At 41.1% G+C, this 27,441-nt stretch overlaps 1 protein-coding gene and 1 pseudogene across 2 annotated transcripts in view; both read right to left on the bottom strand.

Annotated features, from left to right (window-relative positions):
* LOC308614973 (torsin-1A-interacting protein 2-like) overlaps positions 1–11,948 on the bottom strand; it is an 86,262-nt pseudogene extending 74,314 nt beyond the window's left edge. The window contains exons 1-3 of the transcript in view: positions 11,944–11,948; positions 11,665–11,760; positions 8,284–8,389 (exon numbers count right to left, since the gene is read on the bottom strand). The product of the transcript in view is annotated as a torsin-1A-interacting protein 2-like (transcript). The remainder of the gene's footprint in view (positions 1–8,283; positions 8,390–11,664; positions 11,761–11,943) is intronic.
* SLC35F4 (solute carrier family 35 member F4) overlaps positions 1–12,848 on the bottom strand; it is a gene marked incomplete at both ends in the record, with an annotated part of 300,374 nt that extends 287,526 nt beyond the window's left edge. Inside the window, one exon of the mRNA XM_081229155.1 lies at positions 12,746–12,848. Coding sequence (XP_081085281.1) covers positions 12,746–12,848 — 103 coding nt within the window. The remainder of the gene's footprint in view (positions 1–12,745) is intronic.
* Positions 12,849–27,441: the final 14,593 nt, after the last annotated feature.

The following is a 27,441-nucleotide window of genomic DNA, read 5'->3' on the forward strand; positions in this document are numbered from 1 at the left end:
CTGTGCGGCCAAAAGTGATACAATTTTTCATTGAAAGCTTTAAAGTCATTATTATAATGCAGCTGAAAACCACAAGGTCTTTTGGAAACAGAGCTCCTCAGGAAAATAAGGATACAGAGTGATATGTCATAAAATGTCTTGCAGACAATCTGGAAGTACCTAGATATACTGCAAGATATATTTGAAGACTAATTCTGCTTAGACGAATTTAAAATGAAATATGGAGTCATCTTTCTTTTTTTGCTGACAAAGACAGCATGGATGATGCAGATCTTGCCTCAAAGATGACCTCAGTGACTTGAGTACGAATGAAATGATGTGACATTAATTCAACTTGAAGAGTCTTCAAGAAGTTTCTTGATACAAATCCACCTTTCCCTGCCAAATAAGCTATGGGGTCTCTAATTTCATTTGCTACCTCGTATCCTTGTAAGTCAGAGTTTTTAGAAAGTGTTAATATTTTAATCAAGTTGCAGTAAACTGAATATCAAAGATGAGCTGTATATTCTCATGCCTAAGACCACCCCAAATTTTCAGCTTCTTATTCAATCCAAACTATGAGAGCTTTCTCACTAAAATTCACTTTTGAAAATTGAATAACACTGAAATTCATTTTCATTTTAGTTAACAAATGTTAATTATTTCAATTTTTCCAGATATTACTGTCAATTTTCACACACATTCTCATAAAATAGAAAAACAGATGACTCATTGAAATTATCACTTTTATAGCATGTTCCTATGAAATAATAAATTTCCAGTGTAATAAAATGAACTGCATGAAAATATTTGGTGTATATGTACATGGGAGGAGTAATTTATAGTTTTATTTAGATTTTCAAAAATGCCTATGTTCCCCCAAAATGTTAAAAAGCAGAAACATTAAAAGCAACTGTTCTACACTATAGAACAGTCCTCTAAAATAGTATGTAATTACCATGTCAAGTCACAGGTCATTTCTAACATGAATTTAATCCAATGTTACCTTGAAAACCAGTAATTAAAATTTCAAATGTGATCTTACCCAAGCCCTAAAAAAATGGCCAGGAAGTTCCTATAGAATTGAAATTATCTTTTCAAGTTCTGTTCATTAAAAGCCTACTTAAGAAACATGACAACTAAGTGCAATAGAGTACACTGGTTTGGATCCTGGAACAGCAGGAGAACCTTAAAGGGAAAACTGGTGAAGTCCAAATAAAGCCTAGAGTTTAATTAATGGTAATGTACCAATAGTGGTTTCTTAGTTCTGACAAATACACATTGGTAATATAAAATAATAATAATAGGGGAAACTGGGTGAGGGGTGCACAGAAACATTGTGAATTATCTTTGCAGCTTTCCTGTAAGTCTAAAATCATTCCAAATAAAATGTTGGGTTTTTTTTAAGTCTACTCTAAATTTTTAACAAGATTTAATCCCTCAGCAAATATTTATGGAGTGCTCAGGTACTGTTCTTTGTGCTGGGTACATAGCGCTGAACAAAACAGATCCATCCCTTCCCTTATGGAGCTAAGAGAGTAGCAGGCAGGAAAGACATTGATCAGTCACAAGAATCAACATAAATTGTAATCACAGTTTGCAGTAAGTGCTATAAAGGAAAAGTACATGAGATGAGAGAGGTGCAAAGCTGGAAGCCTGAGGCAGTGGCACTTAATATGAGACTTGAGGACTGGTGAGAAGCCAGCCAGGTGACAGCACCAGGAAGAGAGAAGAGCTTGTTCATCAACCTGGAGGAAGGAAAGGACCTGGAGAACGTGTCAGCATGACCAGAGCATCATGTGGGCATGCAAGAGTGGTGTCATCAGAAGAATCCAACCACGTAGGACCATGTAGGCTAGGTTTAGGCTTTTATAGTTTTCCAAAGAAATATGAGAAGCCATTGAAGGCTTTAACCAGAGGAATGGCATGATCCAATTAATGTTTCTAAAATATCACAATGACTGCTCTGCGGATGTGGACTAGAAAGGAGAAAGACAAGAAGCTCCCACTTGAGGCACTCACAATTTTTTTTAATTAAGGAGAAATAAAAAGTTCTCAACTTCTAAATATATTTGTTCTAAAATGTCCCTGAGAAATAATAATTCATTTTAGATGTATATATTGCTTCTTTAGCATCTGCCACCATTACTCCAGCAGGGAAGATGGTGCTCCAAATGGTTCCCGGCTCATTTGATCTGGATCTTTCCTCTAGAATGCCAATGTAAAACATGGGTGTGAACAAAAATGCAAGATAGATACCAAAGTCACATGACTTGCAGCAAGGCATCAGCAGCAAAAGCATGCAGGCTCTACCACCCTTAGGAATCTTAGTTTCACAAGAGATAAAGAATTCTTAGTATGTCTGGTTTTCAGAACCATAAAACCATTATTGACCCTCAGTAGTGCCATCTTGGCATTAGCTCAGAACTAAATATAGAAAATCCCAGACTGCAGAATAGTGTAATTTTCAATCCCTGTTTAAAGTATACAATGTTAAATGTCACCCTCAGTTACTATACCTTGAGTCTGAAGGAACTGGTGTGTTGCCCTATCCGACCTAGAGAAAGAAATACGTCTTCCAATTTTAATGTAACCAGCAGCACTTCAATAAAACTTAATAAGCAGTCTGCAGTGCTCGTTGAGTACTTTTAAACAGAACTCCCTAGGGACTTATACTCTAAACAAACACTTGGATTTTCTCAGTTTAGGAATACACTATCTATAACCTCACTAAATATTATGTAGGTACATTATAAGGACTATCAGACTAGAAGAAAGATTGGATCTTGATTGAAGCCTATGATTTAATATGAAAAACTTTTTATGCAAAGCTCAGTGAACCAAATAGCTATTGAGTGTCCAGCCAATCACTCCTTTTCTCTGGAAACTACCTCTTGCCCTACTGTCAGTAGGGTTACAGGAGAAAGCCTCTGGCAGCCGTGATGGCATAACTTGACCCTGCCCCAGACCACCATAGTCAATAGGATCAAGAGTGTACACTTGACACAAATTGGGCCAAAGAGTCCCTTTCCCTGGGAATCTGGATTTAGAAGAGATTCTTGCTCAATCTGTCTGCTCTCTTGAATAGAGGACATATAAACATTGGAACTGCTTGCAGAGGCTATTTTCAACCATTTGGACAAGGAATAGAGAAAGCAAGTCTGCAGCAAGAGACAAGCATGGAGAGCATATGCCAGAAAAAAAAAGAGATGAAAGGCAGAGAAAGAGGGCTTCCTATTTTCCCTACAACAGTCCGGGACCTGACGCTTATCCCACCTAACCCCTGGCCTTAAAATCCATGGAAGACTCACAGTATCGTTTCAATCACTTCCATTTTTGCTTAAGCCAGTTCAAGTGGAATCCTGTGATGAGAAACCAAACAAGCCCTCACTAACACTCCAGGTCTCTCCATTTCATTTAGTCTCAAAGAACTGAGAACCAGCTTGCCCAAATTCTTTAAGCCAAGATCTCTGAAAGGGAATCTAATTCCAGGCTCTGCAAGCAGACAAATGCAACAAAATGAAAAATGCTTATCCTAAAATGTCAAGTGGGAAAGAAGCTGGGCACAAAATTGTATACGTCAGAATTATGACTACACTATAGTTTATATTTGTCAATAAATCAAGAAGTGAAGCCCTATATGCATTACAAAGATTGGAAGGAAATTAACCAAAATAACGGTAGTCATGTTACAGTGACAGGATTATTTTCCTTTTTCTCTATACTATTCTGTGTCTTTAAGTAGTTAAATACTTCATAACGTAACAGAATTATAACTTCGAAGACTATGTAAATGTGTTTATATCATAATGACGTATTTTTAAAAGTAGAACTTAAAATATCCTATCTGTAATGTTCACCACTATATAAATAGACCGAAAAGCAACTGCCCCTTTAAGACTCCACATGTAATGGGGCACAGGAAATCACAGGAGTTTAAGGATTTAACCATAACAAGGAAACAAAAGGCTATTCACTTTTGAAAAAATAAAAATAAAAAGACTCCACATGTAAAAAGGAACAATGAAACTTCCAGCAGACTAGTCCCCAATTAATCATCAGCCTTTGCTTCTTCTCCACCTATTTGCCCTCCCAATCCTGTATCCCACCTCATCCCATGCTACTCATCTTTAGCTGGGATTTCACCTTTCCCCTCCCCCACTCTCTCCCCCAATTTGTCCACACCCCTCCCCCAACTCCTGCGCTTCTCTCTACTTGGATGTCTGGGTATCTGCATCTCCAGACATGCAGACCCATCCTGTCACCCATAAGCCCTAGATTTGTCTCCTCTATTTTGGATCAGCCCATTGGGAATAATCTCATCACAAATGGCTCCAGTCCATTTTAAACTATCCCCAGGGGCGATCCAGGTAAGCCAGAAAGTGGTAGGAAGTAGAAGACAACCTTCTAATGGCAAAATAAAAACCATTGCAGACTTGGATAATTTCTAAATTATCTTTAACATTGCTGTAACACAATTTTCAATAACAATTCAGAGTACAACATTGGATAGGAAAAAAATGTAAGTGGTAAACCATTTATTTACAAGAAAAAAGTGAGCAAGCCTTTTTGAAATCATGAAGCCGATTCAACTGGTTTCCTCCATGATCACAACAGCTTCCATACACTGAACTGCGCGTTGTGTCAGACATTTTATATACGTTATTTTATATAACCCTCCCAATGACCTGTGATGCAACTATTACTATTTCCATTTTACAGGAAAAAAACTGTTGATCTGAGAGGTTAAGTTACTTATGCAAGTTTAAAAGTCTAGCAAGTAGCAGAGCAGGGTCTTGTGGTCTTTGCATTAGACCTTATGGCCTCAAACAGGTCTTAGATGGGCTTTCTAAAGAAAGTTTATCTGACAATGTTAAGCCCATGTGTTAGCTATTAGTAGCAGTAGTATTTTACAATACAAATATCAAGTTTATATGTAAATTTATATTTTAAATGAAAAATACATATCAGAATAAACATTGTAGAAACTACCACATTATGCAACATCCATAACATATACAATGCTATTCAGTATCAATGTAGACCTTACAAGTTATAGTTTAAAACTATGTTACAAAGACTTCTTACTACGTCTCAATGGTAATTATTTATAACTGCTTATAAAATGCTACCTGTCATATACAAAGAAGCATTATGCTTATTATCAAGGTATAAAAAGACTATAAACTGGGAGAAATATTTATTGCATTCATTTCACTAGTATGAGACAATTTTATAACTTAATGCCGGTTAGAGTGCTGAAGTGTTATATTAATATTGTACCATGAAGACCAATATTAACCACTTCACAAGGGGGGAGGGACCACACTTTATTTCTTAGAATTCTAATAACTTTATACTATTTTGTATTTTAAAAATTGCCTTTTCCCCATTCAGGTGCAGAAAAGGTTATAAAGGCAGTAAGGACACAAATGCAGAAGTTACAAAGGTAAAGTGATCATAAAATACCATTTGGTTTATTCTCATTCTCCGAATAGGCACATCTGTTTAATTCATTCATAGCTGGTGACTTTTTTCTTTCCCTCCAATCACTACCACCATGTACATTTTTTCTGTGTGGAAATAATTAACTCTCCAATTTCTTCAACAGAAACTATAATCATTCATTCATTAGTACAATCAACTTCATTGAGCACCCAGAATGTACTCCAGTACACTTTCACTTTGCCTAAGATAAAAATAAATAAAGATAAGTCCCTTCCCTCCCCAAGCTCCGTGGGTGAAACAGTCTTGTGAAAAGTAAACAGCCCAAAATAGTGTGCTAAATGCTGGAGCAGAGGTGAGTACACAGTATTACAGGAGCACAGAGGGAGGATTAACCCAGCCTGGGGAAATCAGGAAGCTTTACAGAGGACAGCGCATTTGAACTTGGCCTTTAAAGATAAATAGGAGCTTTCCAAAGAGTGAAGAAGGAGACATGGGGAGAGGAAGCCGTTCAGGCCATAGTGTAAAAAGGCGCTGAGGACCTGAAGAACATGGGGACAAGAATGTTATTAAAACAATGAGCAGCTTGATGAGACTATGTTCAGGGTTTGTGGAGGCTATGTGAGATATGAAATTAAAAAGAAAAACTGGACGAAAAATTCAACAATGTAAGTAGATTAAGGTGTTTAAATATATGGAAGATTTTGCATACATTCAATTTCAGTTATTAAAATATATAGACCAATGAGAGAAATGTTCAGTACAAAATAAACAGCATTTGCATGGGTCTATGGATATAAAATAGACTGAAAGGGTAGTGTTAGCCAAAATGTTAACACTAATCACCTCTGGCTGGTAGAATTATAAGTAATTTTGTTTTTATTCTCTCTTTGCTTCTCTGCCTTCCAGATTTTCTGCATTAAGCATGCATTACTTTGGCAATTAGAGGGGAAAACGTGCTAAAATAGAACAATGTAAGCTGGGCTCAGATTGTGGCATGCTAAGGAATTTGGACTTTATTCCACAGAAAATGAAGATTTATTCCTGGCATTTGATCAGGGATATGAGAGGAAGATTTGCACTTTAGGGAATTGAATGTTCTTAAGGTGTGCAGACTGGATTAAAAAGATTTGCGATTGGGTGAAAGATACAATGGATATGGACATATATACACTACCAAATGTAAAAATAGATAGCTAGTGGGAAGCAGCCTCATAGCACAGGGAAATCTGCTCGGTGCTTTGTGACCACCTAGAGGGGGGGGATAGGGAGGATGGGAGGGAGACTCAAGAGGGAGGAGATATGGAGATGTATGTATATGTATAGCTGATTCACTTTGTTATACAGCAGAAACTAACACAATATTGTAAAGCAATTATACTCCAATAAAGATGTTTTTTAAAAAAAGATACAATGGATAGAACTAAGGCAGTGATAATAGGGATGGAAAGCACATATGTGAGGTAAAATAGATAGGACTTGTTAACTGAATATAGGAGAAGGGGGAAGGGCAGAGTTTGAGGATAACTCCAGGTTTCTGGGCAATTGGTTAGATACAGATATTGGAAGCTAAAAAGCATAATAAGAAGGAAAAGCCATATTTTAAAGACAGAATGATGAATTTAGTTTTATGTGTGACATGCCAGGGGACATTCAGGTAAGAATTCTAGTAGAAAGTTGAAATATGGGTCTGGACTCAGAAAAAGTGGACCTAGAAATACAGACCCATAGAAGATGGTGAAGCCATGAAACTGAATGTACTTGCTCAGGGAAAATAAAGTGAGAGGAGACAGCTGAGTCTGGAGCCTTGGGAAATGCTAAGTCACAGCAATAGTTGGAGAATTGAGAGAGCCAGAAGAGCCAGAAGTTGGTAGAGTTCTTTTTGGAAACGGGATGTTCAGAGCTGGGATCAGAGCAAGAACAAGAACTTTTACTATAAATTTGCAGCTACTGACAGAAAACAACCACAGAACCTGGTCACTGGCAGAGTATAGAAAAAAAACAGAAGGCCAACAAGCACAAAAGGCATAGAACAAAGAGAGGGAACTGGCCACCATCTGAGATGGAAGGCGGGGCGAGGAGAGGGGAAGTAAACCTACTAGAGTTTACTGAGTGAGAGTTCTCCATGGAGGGTGGGGCTTTTTTGAAAGCTGTCAAAGCGACCTACTGCATGCTGTCCTAAGACAGTGACTTCTACCCTTTTTCTTTTTCTTTTCTTTCTTTTTTTTTTTTTTTTTTTTACAAACAAGGAGACTGATGGCCACAGAGAGGTGTCTCAGGTCTCAGAGCCAAGTTGCTGGCAGGTTTAACTAGAATCAATTTCCAAGCCCCTAGAGTTTAATTCACTACACATCAATATACTGCCTCCTTATACAAACACAAAAAGAAGACTCACCCCAAAAACACTGATAATGGAATACAGTAAAATATAAATGGATTTATCCTTTGACTTGACTTATGGAATGAATGACTTCTTATAGTAATACAACCCTCTTTAAACATCACCTCTTATCTCCCAACTAACCATCCACTAGCCTTTGATCCCACTGAGATTTCCAATCCATTGATCCTACCAACTTTTCACTCTCCCTAATCATCTCAATTTTCTCTCTTCTCTATTCACCAGCTTTAAATGCTATGGTCATTCACTACAATACCTTCCTTGCATACATTCACAACTCCCTCGCCGCTATTATTACACCCACTGGATAATCTGAAACTCTGGTTAAATCCTTCTCTTCACTTGCTCCACGCCACCACTGTGTCAATGAACATAACAACCTACTGAGTGGTCTCGCTTCAAATTTCTGACCAGAAACTAAACGTGCCCTTTAAGGCAGCCAGAGAACTTTACTCTACTTCCTCAGTCCGTTTACTCTCCCCATAGAACAAGTCACACCTTCTCTTTCCTCCAACCTCTACCACCTCCTCCTTTATCCTCACTCTCAGTTGATGACCTTGCTTCCTATTGGGAGAAAATGAAAGCAACCAGAAGAGAATCTCACCAGACTCCCATCATCTCAGTTATCCTCCTTCCAGACCCTTCATCCATACCCTCTGCCCTATATCCATGTTCCTATCTAAAGCGATGTCCCTTCCTGCACTAGTTTTGCTACACTATCTCTCCAACATCACTGATTTTTCTTTCTCTATTGAATCATTCTCATGATCATGCAAACATCCTGCAATTGCCTCCCATCTTACAAAAAAAACAACCTTTCTTAACCCCACTACACCCATTTCCTCTGCTCCCCTTTGCACAAAAATCATTGAAGAATTGTCTATACTCACATTTCCAATTCCTCCCTCTAATTCTTGCTTAAGCACATTCTAATCCACCTTCTGCCGCCTTACGTGTTCCTGTCAAGGTAGCCAATGATGTCCAGTTGCCAAATTCATGGTCAGTTATCAGTTTTTATTTTCTAGACCTTTCAGCAGCATTGGATTCGGCTAATCTCTTCCCTCTGAAACTCTTCACTGGCTTCTAGGGTATCATATGCCCCTCTTCTCACCCTCTTAATGTCTCAGTGCCCCAGGGTCAGTCCTTGCTCTTCTTCTCTTCTCTATATACGTTGACTCCTTGGAGATCTCTTTAGTCTTAGACTATAAATAACCATCCAAATGCTGGAAAATCCCTTATTTATATCTCCAGTCAGGCATCTCCTCTGAACTCCACGATTTTTCTATGTCTCCAATTACATTTAAACCTTCCAAAATGTTATCCTTACCCCTTGACCCCCTAAACTTCTCTGCCTTGAATCTTGCCGCACTTTAGCCATTGGCAACTCAAACCTGGTCAAACTAGAAAAGGTGGAATCATTTTTTTACTCCTCTCTTTCTTGCAGATACCATATCCAACTATCAGGAAACCCTATTCAGATACACAGAGAATTTCAAGTATATAGAGAATCTAATTTCAAATATATAGAGAATCTGACCACCTCTCACCTCTGCTACTGCTACACCTCTGGTTCAGGCCACCGTTATCTCCCACCTTGTTTATTACAGTGACATACTAACTAGTCTCTCTGCTTCCACCTTTGCCCCAATAGAGCAGACAAGTTGATCCTTTTGAAATGTAAGTCAAGTCACATCACTCCTCTGTCAAAACCCTGCAAAGGCTCCCAATTTCATTGAGTACAAGCCAAAGGACTTACAATGGCCGGTAAGGTGCTACTTCATGTGAGCCCCTGTATCCATAGTGTCCTCATCTCCAACCACTCGCCCAATTATTTACCCGACTTCAGCCATGCAGGCCTCCCCACTCCTTATCTAGCAGGCCCGGCATGCTCCACCTCAGAGCTTTGCATGGGCTGTTCCCTTTGCCTGGAACGACTTCCTCCCAATGTCTACACAGCAAACTCCCTCACATCCTTCAAGTCTTTGCTCACTTGTGACCTCCTCAGTGAGGCCTTCCCTGGCCACCCTATTTAAAATTTCCACAATTGCTACCCCCTCAGACTTTTTTAGCCTTTTAACTCTTGTTGACATTTTTGTTGAAGCACGTATCACCTTCAAATACAATACTTTATGTATTTATTTATTATTGTCTGTCTCTTCTGACTAGAACTTAAGCTCTAAAAACGAAAATACTTTTGTCTGTTTTGTTCACTGATGTATTCCCGGCACATAGGAGGTGCTCAATTAGCACCTGTTGAATGAGTGAATCTATTTCCCCTACCAGACCATAAATAACTTGAGGTTAGACTAATGCTTTAATCATCTCTGTACCCATCTATCTATCTAAATTTATAGATATAGAGATGATTGTATATATATATATATATCTTTTATATATAATGCATATATATCTTTTATACATAATGTTTATATATCTTATGTATACAGTGTATATTATATATGTTTGCACCTTTTACATACATAATACATGTACACATACATTTCTTTTTGCATCAGCCTGACTACTAGAATTTGTTCTGGGCCAGATACTCATCTTCCTGATTGGCAGGGGTGGCAGCAGGATGTATTACCATGAGGCTGATCATTAATGCACATTGTCAGAGATGAGTCCCCACCTGCCTCTAGAAAAGTCAATGGCATTGATATCAAGAGAGGTCTCAAACATGACCATCAGAAAATGGGAAAGCCACCTTGCCTTCACATATTACATATTCCTCACCACAGCCTTTTCCTAAATATATCTTTCCAGACTTCCCCCCAGCTGTTGCTCATTCCCGGTAACAGCTAAATCAATTGACCATATTGTACTGGTTTGCTTCAATGTGTTTGTTTACTAGTTGAAGCCTGCATTAAGGGCAGGATTATTTCATGGTGCTCAGCTGCCTGGCCCTCTTCCAGCTCTCTCTCCTCCTAGCCTCTCTGCAAAATGGCAATCTCTTTCTACCTCTGAAAGCTTAAACATCCTGAAAGGTATCTGACTATCACATAATTCTCTGTCCTTGTGAGATTCTCTGCCTTCACTGTTTGAATTCTGTGGCCCGAAGTTAGCTAAGAGCCCGTCACAAATAACTATGCCAAATGCATCTTTATCCCTTTTAGCTTCAGTTACTGTCTTAACCTGTGCTCTTCCCTCTTTTTGTCCAGTTATTGTACGGCAAATGAAACGTGTGAAGCTATTTCAGCAAATATGAAAAGATAATACGAACACGTCTCTAAAATGTCACTTTTCCAGTATTCTTTTTGGCTTGTTCTTTATTAACCAAAGTTCCATTGTTATAAAAACTATAATAATATGCTACCCTGGGTCTTGTAATCTCACAGACAGCTTCTACATTTTCTAAGCAACCAAAATCCCATGGTTCCTAATTAAAATATTCAAAGGTGAAATCTAAGTTATCTCTACATGGTATACTAGTGCCTTCACTTAAGTTTCTAGGGTTAAAAACAAAAAGCCTTTGCCAATAGGAAAAAGGGAAGTTTTGAGTCTATAGTACAAAGACTTCAAACCACATTCCACAGCATGTTATTTTCTTTCTAGAAAATTCTAACACTATATAATTACTTTTGTATGGAAAATGAATAATGTAATCTAATGCTAAAAACAGCTAGACAGAAACCATCCAAATCAAATGGGCCTTTCCTGAAGCCAAATGAAATATTAAACTAGAAAATATCTGTGTGAGGACAGCCCATGGAAGAAAGCTCAATAGAGATGGAGCGTAGCGGGGGTAGGGGGGGAAGAGTTACAAGAAAAAAGGTGTTTTTCCCTCTACGTGTTAGGGTTTACTCGTTTCAGAGAAACTGTAACGTTGATTGTACCTCAAATGCCTCAGAAAAATACCAATCAGAAATGCATCTAGGAGCTTCCAAGGCTTCCGGTTAAAAATAACAGCAAAAACATCAATGAAGCTCCATCTATGGCGACAGAAATGCATTGATAAGAGAAAAAGCGAAATCCCACCTGCATGGGAATTAAGCCGCAGCTACTCCCCCAATTCAGAGTAAAACGAGCTTCACTTGGGTCGCCGGCAGAACTAATCCCAGCAAACAGAGCCAGTGGGTTCGTGTGTTGGGAGAGAGGGACAGAGTAGAGCGCACCTCATCGCCCTCGCCGCAAAACTGCTCCAGAAACGTGAAAGCGTCCGCACCGCATGACCTCGCTTAGCCGGAAGAAAGGCGGACAGCGCAGAGCGGCCCGCTCCGGCTCAGCGGTAGCCGCGACGTGCGGCGGCCAGCTGCGGGGGTGGCCCGGTCGTGCCTCCCCCTCTCACCCACCCCAGCCCCCAGTCTTTTCACGGGTCTCTGGCTCCAAGCTCCCAGACTCGGAGCCCTGGCCAGGTTCCTTCTCTGCCCGAGGTGGACAGCCTCCCAGAAACATTTTAACAAGAGTAATTCCCGCGCTGGCAACGTCTCAGCAGCCTGGAGTGAACAGTCTGACCCATCGGCTTCGGGACCCTCGTCTGGGTCGGCCTCCGCCGCCAGCTCCACCCCCGAGCCTCCCCAGCGCCCAGCCCGCAGCCTGGCACCCAGTAGGGACTTTGGGGCAGTGCAGCCCCAAGGGCTGAGTTTCGCTAAGTAAACGGCCACGTTAGCCTGCTCCGTCGTGAATAAGCCTGGGGTGAGCCGGCCGACGGCCGTCAGGAGCGCTCACCCGGTTCCCTCTGCGCTTCTGCCCCCAAGGCTACCACTATTTCCAAAGTCCGAGGCGCCAACAGTCCGGACACCCGTTCTCTCTCACGGTTCAGCACCGAGAACAGCGAACACACTTTTAGCCCCAGTAGCCCCACTGCCAGGAGACTGGCTTTAGCCACGCCAGCAGGGCTGCAGGTGTCCGGACGGCGCGCCCTCCCGCATCCCACCCCTCCGGCGCCTGGAGCAAGCCAACCCCGCGGCATCTTACTTTTCTGACTGGAGTAACCCGGGTAATAGCCATAGTAGCCGGTGATCCGCAGGATCCGGTCCTCGATGGTGGCCACCCCGTTGGGGGCCGCCTTGATATCCATAGAGAGCACGGGGCGGCGGCCCCGGGCGCGGCGGGTCGGAGAGCGCAGCGCGGGGCCCGGGAGCTGGTGCAGGTGCCGCCGCCGGTGCTGATGTTGCAGCTCGTGCTCCCGCGCCCAGGCTCTGACTCCGCCGCCCGGCGCAGCACCGGCGCCGCATCACAGCGGCGGCGGCGGCGGCGGCGGCGGCGGAGCGGCCCCCACTAGGGCCGGCCTCTCTGTCAGCCTGGCAGGTCTCCCGCCCGCCACCCCGCGCACTGCTGCCCGAACAGCGCCCCCTCACCTCCGACACACACCGCTGCCCGGGGCGGCCCCACCTGCGCGGACTCTCATCATTAACCCTGTTGACCCCTTCCCGGAAGACTAAACATCCCCCAACCCCACCTGCCAGAAGAGACGCTTGGTCCAGGACGTGGAAGGAGAGGAGAAGGTGAGATGGTGGCCAGGGCTCAGGAAGGAGGGCCGGGGATGGGAGAGACCCAAGCGGAACCAAGGGCTGTTAATGTGAGAGGTGCACGCTGTCGCTCGGGGAGATGACACCTTGGGGTGCCCCCAAGGGCTTCGTCTACGCTTGGCGTCTGCACCACCAGGGGTCTGCTGATCTGCAAGCGTTCCCAGGAGTTAATCAGTTCTCTCCACTTGCCTAGACGACGGGGAGTCTTTTTTTTTTTTTTTTAAGAAATGAAAAGAAAAATGAGGCCCCAGCAGGTGGTACTTGGAGTGATTATTCAGGTATCGTGGACACAAATACTTATAGAGATCAAGCCTCCAAGTCTGATAGTCTGTGTCGGGCCGGACCCTCCATCCACCCAATGAAATCATTAAAGGCTTGGGAGCTGCAGCTGTGCACAGCATGTTTATTTTGCCCATTCCAAATGCCCCGAGGAGAAATTATTTTCTTCTTATTGCCAAAACATCGGGGGAAGCCCTTCAACCTGTACACATCTCTGGCCGGGGGAAAGTTTTAGCTACAATCCAGAGATATTCCACCCGAGTCTAGAACGTCCTTGAAGCTGTGTGTTCAGAGTGAACACCTCCCCTCAGGTGTGACTCTCCTGTCTTGGCCAGAGAGGCACCAGGTTAAAGTCAGTGAGCAGTGGGGACGACTCCTCGATTCACAGTCTATTCCTCTATTCGCAGTCACCGCCTCCTGAAAAATAAGCCTGAAAGTCACACCTCAGAAACTAAACCGGTATGTGCAGGTGAGGGTGGGGTGTGAGCTCATCAGCTTAGAGGTCATTATGTCCACCTGCCATCCAGAGTGAGTTTAAGACTCCCCTGCCAGCTTTCACATTTCTAAAGTGTAGGGGCGGGGGCGGGGGGAGAAAGGACAAAAACCAGTCGACTTCTGTGCCCTCTCAGAAACCTCCCAAGGACCTATCACATCATTCTGCCTTCAAGCATTTTCCAAACTGTGTACGGGTCCTTAAGGGGGAAGAAATAGGCAAACTTTTTTTTTGAAGATGAATTCATTTTAAGCATAAGAAAATGCAGAATTAAATTTGGGTTTTCATGGGGCCATGTCTTAGGGTTTTCGTGTGGACACAAAGGCTAGCACAGGATCGTGAGGATGGAGTGAACCTGAGATGATTGTGGCTGGGAGGAGAGTTCATACAGAAACCAATTTCCTCCCACACCTGCTTTCTGGGCCAGGACAGATGGGAGGGTGGAAGGAATTAAAAGGTCAAAATGAACTTAAGGGACAAAGCAACTCTACTGCAATGGCAGGGAGCTGACTATTTAAAGCAAAAATGAAAGGACTGTGCCTTTGCACTCCACCACCCGCCCCAAAGCAATTTTCAACACACTTTTGTTACTTTTATTATTTTTATTTCTGTGGCACCCCTTATATAAAATGTGTGCATTGCACATGGTAAGATGAGTTGATCACATTAACATAAGCTGCTCCTTTTGGTTGAAGCTTCTATGAAACAAATTTGCCTATATTACTTCTAACATGTGTTTAATAACATCATAATCCATAGCATATTAATATATAAATTCAATGAGAAATTAAGAAACTCAAGCAAAAACCTTCTAATGTAACAGGAATATGAATATGTGTAGACTTTAAAGACAAGTGGTTTTGTCCTATTCACATTTATATTTTATCATAATTAATGTATTTGAATTCTAAATTACACTCATTGTGTAAGTTGTTGCCTTCTTCCTAGTTTTACTTTGTTTTCAGAAATTTCCAGAGAAGTAGAAATGTATTTAACCAGATCTCCTCATTCATACAAACAGCAAATTCAGCATAAAGTTAAATAATGTATATACTAGACCCACAAAAGTCCATGTTTCCTAAAAGAAATTATAAAAATTCTCAGGCTGACCTGGAAGTTAATTTTAAAATAGCAGAGCATTTACAAATGTCTCTGTAATAGGGTGACTAAAACAGTAAATGCAAGCAGATGCCATAATCTAGGACACACTTTTTTTTTAATGGAATTAAAGTTCTACAATTATAAATTGATCAACAATGAAAAGTACATTTCTGCTAGTGATAAGCACTCTTTGGTGCATAAAAAATGATTGAACCTTTCAAATGTCACTTCAGACATCATTAAAAATTTATAGAAATTATTTTGAAAGGAGAATTTTTTTAAGTATTTTCATATGTTTGCCTGCTCAGTCTGTCGGTTTCCACAAACCCAATACAGTACAAAAATTCAAATTTACAAAATGCGAATTATCAGCATACCAAAAATCTATTCTGAAAAACTGAGGAAAGACATAATTAAACAAATAAAGGCTGAAGGTAGTTCGTTGATTCACAAAATGTTTCCTCATAGTAGCCAGTTTCACATAGCCAATTTCCCTAGTAAATCAGATAGTAAATCCATTTTCTGAGTAAATCATAACTCATCCTACAAAAATTTGGTTTGTATGCACCTTTTCAGAAATATTGCTAGTGCACTAAGCACAGGGCATCTGTCTGTGATTCCAAGTGGGTTCTGATATCTGGACCATATTTATTTTGATCATCTGATCAAGTCAGATTAGATATTTATATTAACTGAATATACAGAACTTGGCTATTTGTGTTGTAAAAAATTATTTGTAAAGTAGTTCATGTGATAGTCAGTTAAAATCTTTGTGTCTGATACTAAAATAACTATACCAAGTAATAATATTAAAAACTAAACATGATCACTGGGCATAAATAAGTTCTATTCAAGATATATATAGTCTATCATAAAATAGTTTTAAAACACCACATCAGCCTTTATACTTTGGAAGGATTCGTAAAATAAAATCCATGGGGGCTTCCCTGGTGGCTCAGTGGTTGAGAGTCCGCCTGCCGATGCAGGGGACACGGGTTCGTGCCCTGGTCCGGGAAGATCCCACATGCTGCGGAGAGGCTGGGCCCGTGAGCCATGGCTGCTGAGCCTGCACGTCCGGAGCCTGTTCTCCGCAACGGGAGAGGCCACAACAGTGAGAGGCCCATGTACCGAAAAAAAAAAAAAAATCCATGGAACCTAGTCTTCCTTACTCTGATCAGCAGTCCGGTGTCCTCTTTCATGGCAGGAACAAGTCACTTAATCTATTTGACCACCTACTATTCAGAGTTACCATTGAAAGATGCTGAAAGAAGGGGACACGATCATTTTTTCTCCCTCTGGGAAACCAATATAATGCACCTACCTCCTTGAGCTAAGAGTAACTTGGCTGCTTGGAGAGCCAAGAATGTTTAAGCTTTAATACCCAAGGGCCGTGCTGCCTTGTACAATCATCAGCGCTATTTACAAAGAGTTGACCCCATGTAGTTTCCACGGTTTTTATGTTTAAAAGCATCTGGCATATATTTCAATTACAAAAAAAGCATCTGGCCTCTGATCAACCAGATGATAGTAGTGGCATCTGGGAAGAATAGAGTATGCTCTGCATATTCCATTTTCTGGAAAGCTGTTTTGAGTATTTAACCACCAAGTCATCAGCTGACCCACACTTGGAATGCTGACTCTGCCTTTCTATTCAATCTTAGACAAGAGCATGGTCTGTGGAGCCAGACTGCCAGGGGTCAAATCTGATCTCATCATTTTCCAGTGACCTTGGATGAGTCTCTTAAACTCTATGATTCAATTTTCTCATCCGTAAAGTAAGAATATTGTACCTATTGTACCTGCCTCGTGGAAATATTGTGAAGATTAAATGAGTTGACATTCATAAAGAGTTGATAACAGTGGCTGGCATCTAATAAGCATCATAAATGCCGACTATTTTTACTGTTTTATTGTATGCATACATAGAACCCTCTGAGATTCAGTTTTCTCCTCTATAAAATGGGCTCATACTATCCACTTAGTAGTGTTGCTGTGATGACTAAGTGAGATAACATATGAAAATATCTTACCAAGTCCTGGCACATAGTAGGTACATAATAAATACTAATTTCCTTCGTCCAGCCCTTGCTCCACTCTGTCCATTATTTATTACCAAAGCTAATTAGCACTTTAACACTTCATTCACAGTAATAAGAACTCCTCTGTGGCAGTTGCTTTTACAAGTATCCTTTAAACCTTCCAACCATGAGAATAAGCACATGAGGCAGATTTTGTGAACCAATGGAACAGGTGGACTGCAGAATTTAAGTGCTTTGCAGAAAGAGAAGTGGCTCAGGGCCCGCAGTTCTTCCTATCCTTTGAGAAAGCCTGAGGACATAGAGTTTGCTTCAGACTGAAACAGGGACAAAAGCTGGTCGTCCCCAGGCATGGGAGGGAGTCGAATTCTGCTAGATGACAGTGCTCCAGGGAAGTGGAATGGTCTCAGAGAGAACACAGGGAGGGAGTCTGGGCCATTAACCCTGGGCTTCCCAGCCTCTGCAGATTCTGTTGCCTCCAAGCTCAGCCCAGAAGCAGCAAAGAGCCATCAGCCTCAGAGAGATGGAATGTGGGCTTGACTATCATACATCTCAACAGTGACCAGAGAGCTGAGGACCAAGGTGTCTCCCTGAGGGTCAATGATGGTTCAGCTTAGCCAAAGATCTCCCCTGATTGTATAACCCTGCAGCAGGGGAGCCCCAGTAATACTGACAATGCATTTTCCACTATTCTTATGGGGAATAGGGACTCAGAGAAGAGTTACAGTAATTTAAAGCTAATAAAGAGTATTGTAACATTCTTAAACAGCTGTGTTGGTAGTTATACATTCAAACCTGCTATATATTCATTTTACATGTAAGACTTTCTGTAATTTAAACATCTAAAAATGTCATGCATGCCACAACCTCCAACCTACTGCATATTTTTTTATCACACAACACAACCTCAAACCTACTGCATAGTATCTATCACACAAAGCTTCTGTAACATTGCCTATTAAAAATGCCAAGTTGCTGTGGTAGTCATTGGTACCGTTTGCCAAATACTTATGTTTCTCCCCCATTTTAGGCATTCCGCAGGATGGCACTTCCTGCCCCCTTGTGGTCATATGGGGGCTATGTGACTGATTCTAGTTCTAAATGATCAGCCAGAGCTAACACATGGCACTCAGAATTTTCTCTTTCCCTCTGGCATAAGGACCATCAACATTCAAGATGATATTGACACATAAAAAGTGAAGTCACTAAAAAATTAAAAGCAAAAAAAGTTTGAATCCTTCCATAAACACTACATTTAATTTTCAAATCTTATTCTCTGTATCTTTGTTTTCTAAGGGCATACTGTGCATGTTTTAAGTTTCACCAGTTCCCGAAGCAACTTATCAATAAGCAATACTGAAGACATCATAAATTGTTGAAAAGAAGCATGATGAGTGGTATGGAAAATCAGACAGAATAGAAAATTTAAAACTCGTTAGAATGCATAAATAAGATAAAGAGAGACCAGAACACATCCACACAGTTCAATACACCCACATCTTGAATAACTATTGCCAAAAACAATCCCAGGAACAACTTTGCCTTTAGCCTCAAGAACTATTAATTTGTAAGAAATATGTTTACAAGGTTTGATTTCATCATTATTTTCAGTGTCATTGATTCCCATCAATAAAATTTGCTCTTCAAATACCCTGAGATAATGCAGATCATCAGTACTGACATTTGTCTTTTTATTTTTTTCCTCTTACCCAGATATTATAGAAGGCTCCTAACTGACCAGAAAGAGAAAGCTAAAAGGTCGTATCAAATACCTTTTATACTCCAATTCACTTCCTCTTGTTTCACCTTGGGAGTGACCAACTCTGTGTGGATTCCCATCAACTTCACACAGACACAGCCTGACAGCGCCTCACCTCCTGCCAATGCCAGGCACCTCCAGCCTCCTGCCCCAGGGCTTCTTCCTTGATGCTGACACATGAAAGTGCATCTGCTTGAATCAAGCATGTACAACCTGAAAGTGCAGGGTTCAGATGCAACACTGGGTAAACCTGTGAGCATAGTAGATCAGAGCTGGGTTATAAGTTCTTCTCCATTCTATTCGGAAGAGACTGCGCTGAGAAGCTATCGCTTACGCCGCCTCTTGCCCACATATATCAGTTGGTCTTGAGCCAAAGGATGGTCAGTTCAGTACATGCCTTGGTATTGTCAGGAAAAGTATTGTTAGGATATTCAAAATGCAAAAAGTGATTGTTAGAGTAGTAGGATTAGGAGAAGCCTCTCATTTTCCAAATTTTCTGAAATACGGTTTTGCTAGTCTTAAAATAAATGGGCACGTGTGCACGCGTGCACGCACACACACACACACACACACACCCCACACACAACAAACCCATTTCAGCTCTTTGTTCTTCAGTGTGGCTGGGCCTTTATGTGCTCTGTGCTTTAAGAGGGCTGCCTGCCTACACATTAATCTCTGCAGTAATTGCAATTATCTCTTTTCCAGTGGATGTGATGAAGTCTGGCTAAAGGTCTCTAACTCTGCTGGCTCTCCATGTTCTCATAAATAATAGAACAGGGCTCCATGACAACGAGTACATAATAAGTTTTGTAACAGCTCTTCAGATTCTTAAGCTAATGAAGTACTCTAGGTTCACAGTTTTCTGGGCATATGTATCTATGTAGCAGAACCAAGTGATAAGATCATCCATGCTTGAATAGCAGTGACAAATGCCTCTTCATCTGGCTAGTGCTACTGATCCTTCAGCTATTTTTAAAGAAGTTTCTCTTCTGGGGCACTTTCTCTGAGCATCCCCCTTCCTGGAGGGGCCAGAAGCTCTTCCCACACTGCGTGGTCCTCTCCACACTGTATACTCAAGTTCCTCGAAAGCAGGGATTGCATTTTGTTCACCACTGTGTGGCTGTGCTTCTCAGAATGCCTGGCATACACCAGACAATCAAAACACATTAAGCACCAAACGGATCATTGTAATGAAGAAAACCTGTCATTAGGATCACTTTCTTCAAGAAGGGGCAAGGCACATACACTCGTTCACACAGGCTAACTTGTCTCAAGACCAGGCATGCAACAACTTGCTCAGTACAGTTTATAAATGAGGAAACTGAGGCTAGGCTAGTCAATGGTTCAAAGCTCCTCGGCGAGTTGGTGGAAACACCCCCCCCCCCCAATTCTCAGTGCCTCGTCCCTTCCCCATCACTGCTTGGTGCCACCTTCTCCTACATGGCTTTCTCATGACTTCCACAGCCTCTTTCACTCCTCGATCCTCCCAGGCCGGTCATGCACTTTTCTTCCTTGTCTTTCTACCTTCCCCTAGTTGAGCCCTGGGCTCAGCAGACAGAGCAATGTCTGTCCATCAAGGGCTCTGTTAAATGAAATTGAAAACAAAGATGTCTATTATCTGGAGTCTATTTGAGTTACATTTCTGGTATAATCAGTACCTGGTTATTTATCCAGTTTGGCATCCAGTGGAATTGAATTATTACCCCCTTATCTTTTGGGTGTTAGGAGTGAGGATAAATAAATAAACTGTTACCCCTCATCTTTTAGGTGGTGGGTGTAGGGGTAAATAAAGGTTTGTGTTGCCTGTAGATATGAGTAAATGAACAGAATTATGTATTTTCTTATTATCGGGTTGATATTTTCAAAATTCACTGCCATAAATATCATTGGCTCATTTTAATAAATCTTTTTGGAATCATAATTAATTAGGAGGTTTGACTCTCCGCCTTTATGTATAATCTATTATAATGTTCATAAGACTTGTTTACTTATTTCTTCATTAATTTAGGTTTTAAAAAAATCATCAGCTGGGGCTTCCCTGGTGGCGCAGTGGTTGAGAGTCCACCTGCCGATAAAGGGGACACGGGTTCGTGCCCCGGTCCGGGAAGATCCCACATGCCACGGAGCGGCTGGGCCCGTGAGCCATGGCCGCTGAGCCTGCGCGTCCGGAGCCTGTTCTCCGCAACGGGAGAGGCCACAACAGTGAGAGGCCCGCGTACCACAAAAAAAAAAAAAAAAAAAAAAAAAAAAAATCATCAGCTGGACATATAGGAGACGAGGAGTGCATGTTCCTCCTCTTCCGTTTTCATTAACTTCCTTCCTCCCTCCCTTCCTTCTTTCCTTCTACTCTGCTTTGAAGTGCACTATTACTTGCAAGCCACTGCAGGGACGTCAAAACTGCACTACTACTGTCTAGCTTTTACTGCACATTGAACAACCCCAAACCTTAGTGGCTTAAAATAACAACCACTTGTTACTTTTCATGACTTATTGGTCAGTTGGGTGGTTCTACTGATCTGGCCATACTTGGCTGATCTTGGCTGAGTTCACTTATGCCTCTGTGGCCAGCAGGTGGATCAGCTGGGGACTGAATAGTCTAGGATGGCCTCTCTCACATGTCTAGGGGATGGAGAGACAGAGATTACTGGGCCACATATCTCATCATCCATCAGGCTAGCCCAGGCTTGTTCAAGATAGCAGGAAAGTCCCAAGAGTAAAGTTAAGCTTGCAAGGCCTCTTGAGGCCCAAACTCAGAACTTGCACTATATTGCTTCTGCCATTGCTATTGGCCAAAGCAAGTTACAAGACTAGCCCAGATTCAACAGGTGAGAAATAGATTCTGCCTCTTGATGGGATGGCTGCAAAAAAAAAAAAAAAAAAAAAATGACCATTGTTGGATTCTACCACATCCACCAATGTAAACCAATGCCAGTGTTGCAAAGCAGATTGATTGGAGACTTAATAAGATTGTCCTTTCTGAAGAATGTATCCTTTAAAAGAATTCCTTTGTTCCAGATCAGCAAAGCAATCTTCCAATCATGGGTTAACAGAGGCAACAGGGAAGTAACTTTATTAAAGAAATTCTGGCATTAAAAGTTTACCTGCAACGATGAGATTTTGTCTGACTAGAAGCTGCAGCTGTTTGCATAACATGTAATTCCAGACCTCTGACTTTAAAACGGGGAGCAAGAAGTTGGACACTCACACAGGCTGGGTCTGCATAACACTGGTACAATCAGATACAGAACAAAGAAATGCAGTGAGTTTGACTCAGTGGGGCTATTCCCACAACCAAGACAAAAAAAAAAAGTAGGGACCTGGAAAGTTAAGGCATTCACTGTGCTTACCACCTTTGAGGGCATTTATCACACTGTATAGTGAAAATCTGTTTGACTTCCCTCCCCTACTAGATTTCTAGTTTCTTTGGGATACAAATAAATCTTTAAATCCATATTTCTAGTATATATACAGAGTCTGACTATTGAAGGAAAGGAGAGAGGGAGAGATTTATTTCCGTGACTCAGAATAAAACTAACCCAATATAACCACATTTATATTTTTAAATGAATCTTTGCAAATACTCAAAGATTCTCCCATATGAAAAATTATAGAATTACTGGTGAAGATAAGTTATTCCTTACAAAAACAGAAATTCAGCTTAAATCAGAAGGAAAAACTTGGTGATGCTCAAGTTATTATCCAGAGGAAAAAGGACTAAGAAATTCAGTTTTGCGTTATAAATGAAGAGAAACCCTTAGAATTTCAAAAACTTGAATCTAAATTCTCAACTCACAATTAAACCCTTAAGTGTCTATATCCAATATTAACTTCCTAAGTTTTCTGTGGCACAAAGATCCAAGAAGTTCTTTTCACATTATTATAATTATTTATACTCAATCTCATTCTAAGAAGGAATGGAAGTGACTTATAAAGATACTATATTGCAAGGTTTAAAATAATAAAAATAAACAAATAGGGAACTGGGAAGAAAGTAAAATTAAAAATAGAAACCAGAAAATGAAGCCAAAATGAGATCAATAAATGTCACAAGGGCTAATACACTTTGCTAGAAGTAGCAATAATTTGATTTGGGGCTTCCTAGACACCAACCAAAGAGGAACTTGTGGTTGTTAATGCCACTCATCCCAGTCAGAGTTCAAAACACAGTCAGGAGAAGCACAGGTCATCACTGGTTGTGCACCCTGAAAGTAAGTTTTCCCAGGCATGTTCCTAAAGAGGATCCTATGTAATGTTCTAAACAGTAGACTGAAGAACCCTCCATAGGAAGATATGCAAACATATAGCCTGATGGCACAGTGTTAAAGCACTCTTGAGTAAAATCACATTGATAATGCACTTCTATTACAGCGCCCTCTTATAATTCTTAACTAATCCAAAACCAAAGTTTGAAGACTCACAGGTTACTCTCCTTCAGGGAAGTCTCTGTAAATATGGATTCTCTCAAATGAGAAACTGGTAAATATCACGAAATCCTGTAGATAGTAGGTCCCAATTGGCCTTTTTCTCTCTTTTTTCAATGCCACTCCTCAAGGTCAGGTGACCTTCATTTCAGCCTGGTTTTACCACCCAGCCTTCTAACTTGTTTGCCTTATCCTAATCCATTCTCCAAACCACAGCCAGTCTGCTTTCTCTAAAACAAAACTCCACTTAAAACACCTAAATGTAAGGGGGTGGGGCAATATAGGGGCAGGAGATTAGGAGGTACAAACTATTAGGTATAAAATAAGCTATAAGGATATATTGTACAACACAGAGAATATAGCAAATATTTTATAACAATAAATGGAGTATAACCTTTAAAAATGGTGAATCACTATATTGTACACCTGTCATTTATATAATATTATACATCAACTGTACTTTAATAAAAGTAATAATAATTTTGAAAAGAAAGAAAAAAATACCTGAATGGCTGCACAGGGCTCTTAGAATGAATTCCACAGCCCTGATGGTTGAATACAGACTGGCCTCCATCTACATCTGCAGCCTCAGCTCTCTGACTGTTCCCTTCATCTCAGCCATCCCGAATGAACTTCTTTGAGATTGCTGAAAAAGTCATGTTCTCTCCCAACTCTGGATCTTTAGACGGGCTATTCCCTCTATCTGGAACGCTGTCTCCCTCAATCCTTTGACCCCTGCCTTTGTCTGGACCTTTTCCTTCACATCTCAAGCTAGAAGCTGCTTCTTCAGGAAAGATTTCTTTATCTGTGTGTCTCCCCCAATAGACTGTATGCTCCACAAGGCAGTTCCTGGCTCTGCTTTTGCCCCTCACTGTATTCCCAATGCCTAGCATAAAGAAAGTGTTTAATAGATATTTGTGTCATTCATTGGCTGGTTAAGTAATTAATATTGGTTATCACAGACAAGTCCTTGGAGCCAAATATTCTGTGTTACTCCTTAAAGGAAGATCCATGTCCCTCTTCAACAAGCAACAAGTCTGAAGATATGTTTGATGTTGTCTAATGTATTGACTGCACTCATGCCTACACTGAAGCGCATAGCATCTCTGCCATTCCATCCAGGAAGGGTCAAAATTTTCCTCAGAAAACAAGTCAAGATCCTCTCCTAAACAAGGACATGTGGGCAATTGAGATCCCCAACCTTTTATGCCCTTAGAACATTATCATAACTTTGGTGTGGGGAAAACCTTAAAGTAGGTGTAGCCACATCTCAGAGTCCAAGGAGTTTTGCAAGGTATTTGACACTGCACTTTGCAAGATAGTGTTAGTTTGAAGGTCTTGTCTTGTCATGTAACAGTAGAAAGAGTCAGGAGACCTCGATTTATCCCAACTTTGTCGCTAACTATATGATCGTGGGGGTCATGACCCAGACTGTTCCTTGCCCTGCAGCTGGACAACTTAATGCTCCATCCAGAGCCTGGCTCTCCCCAGGGTCCAAACCATCAAGTCTGAGCTCTGGGACCCACCCTGCCCCCCAACACAGGTGTGGCCACATCGATCAAGGCAGGGTTCCCTGCTTTCTCCTCCAGATCAGCCTCATGTTGTCAACTTTCATTTGTTTTTACACCAAGTTTCTGCATAATATTTCATTTGAAGAAAATATTCCACAGCTATAAAAAAAACGTGAATCCATGGACTCATTGGTCTTTAAGTTTCTTTTCTGCTCAATTATCTACTGAACACTAGAAGTATTCATTCAGTCTGAAGCCCTTTTCACTGTATCCAGTTTGAGATGTATATTAAGAAAACATAGCATTCTCTGGGGAGACTAAAGATAGGTCCTGAACCATAGCTCATAGGCCTTTGGGGCAGAAGGAGACTTTGGAAATCAGCTAGTGTGTTTGGCATCTTTTAAATGAGGACATTGGAGTCCAGATAGTTTTGGTGATGTGTCCAGTGACACACAGCTGTGTGAAGACAGAACTAGGACCAGAGCCAAATCCTCCCGGGCCTCAGGCCAGACGTCTGAGGGAGAGAGGGTGCTCAGGGCCGTCTGAGATGGTGGGCAGCCAACAGAAGTGTTAGGTGAGGGGAGGCACTCTCCTTGGCATCCCCACTGTGAACTGCTGTGATCCGGGCCTCCCTATCTCTCACCTGGAGCGATGCCCAGTCTCCTAATGGGGCTCCTCGCCTCCAGTCTCATCTTCTTCCACACCATTTTGGATATTTCCAAAACACAGCTGTCGCCACATCACTATCGTAGTGAAAAACACCTTTACTGGTTCTCCATCGTCTACAAGATGGAAGTGAGTTTTCTAGTGGAAGTACCAAGCCTTTCACAGTCAGACCTGGCTCTGGCAGAGTCACCCAGCAGAGCCCAGTGCATATGCAGCTGTCTCCAAGGTGACCACAGACACGTGACACATAAACGCTTATAGCTGCATGCCTCTGAGATATGTTTCGTCACAAAGCATGATCCGGCAAGAGCCAACTGATTCAAGATGGAAACTGGACAACGTCTGTTTAATATCTGTAAAATAGCATTTCTGTCACATTCTCATGGTCTTGAGGTGAGAAGGTCCCTGGGATGGTCATTCTTCTATAGGCCGTTCACTCAAAAGTGACAGCACCTGAATGAACGTATCCTGAAATAGCATATTGTCATTTTAGCATTTAACCTCCACAAGTGAAATACGTCATCAGTTTAGGGTTTTAACCTCTGGAATTGGGAAGAACCTTCTAATTTAGGTGACGAAGCATGAATTGTGGTCTGGAAATGAAAAAAAAAAAGAATGAAGTAAACTAACACATCCATGTACAGGGCACAAACAGCTGCATAATTTAAGAGGACTTAACAATTTAGATGAAATTGTTAATAGACTCCCTCTGTTTTGACTGCATCCCCACCCTCTAGAATTCTGATGTAATTATTCTGGGGTGGGGTCTCATCATTGGTATGTTTTAGTATTCCTCTGGTGATTCCAATGCACAGTCAGGATTGAGGGGGCCAAAATGAAGATCAAGTTTGTATTAACTTGGCCTTTTCTTTCCTGGACCCCATGGAATGTGTTAATATAGCTTCATTTCAGGTATTTAGCTTTTAGTTTCTCTAGGCTCATCTATTTTCTACACGAATTTTCTTCTTTAAATTTTTAGGGAGAATTGTTATTTGGTTGTCTATATTATTTGCAAACTCCAACTGATTTCTAACTTTAAAATCACAAATACAAGGAGAAAGGAAAGTTCTCCAACTAAAAGGTCAGGTAATAGAGTTAATAATAGTAATGGATAAAAATAACTTCCAAATTTTATCCCCAGGTTCTTTTACTATTTAAGCTGCTTTTCTAAATGCTCTAGATTTAGCAACCACTAGAATACTTCCATGGCATTTTGAGAATATTGACAAATGCTGAAGACTTTTCTGTCAAAGCTCTAACAATAACTCTTTTAGGTACTTCTTATTTTCAGGAATCCAATTAAACAAAACCAGTGGTAATCAGAGCATCTGTTCTTCCTCAATATATTTTGGCTTTTAATCAGGTATGAAATCACCTTTATCTGTAACACTAAATCAATCAGTAGAGGCTGTTCAGTGATAGAATTAAAAGTTTAGCTTCAGGAAGGACAGTTCGGGCAACTCTTGGCATCTTCTTGGGTCTCAGCAGCTGGAGGGTTCATCCTCTCCCCCTTGTTTTGCTTCTGTAAACTTCTGAGTTTGGAGATGGTTTGTTACACAACATAATTGTGGCAATAACTCTCTAATACAGAGCCAAATAAAGCAAGAAAATTTCCAACATTTTGAAAGTTTGATTATAACATGTATTTATTTTCTATGAAAGAAAAATTGTATGCCAGCAGGATATTTTGGAAAACATCATGTTTATTACCCTGTCTTCTGTGCTTGTAACCCCCTCTCCCCATGCCACATCTTCATGGGGCTTCACTTATCAATATCCCCTTTTCTGGATGTGAATAAAAGAGAGACTAGGTCTCCCTGAAAAACCTACGCACAAGCTGATTTTCCTCATGCACTCACCACTGTATGCCTAGTTT

The sequence above is a fragment of the Mesoplodon bidens genome, assembly GCF_964165515.1.
Source record: "Mesoplodon bidens genome assembly, chromosome: 3".
Lineage (NCBI taxonomy): Eukaryota > Metazoa > Chordata > Mammalia > Artiodactyla > Ziphiidae > Mesoplodon > Mesoplodon bidens.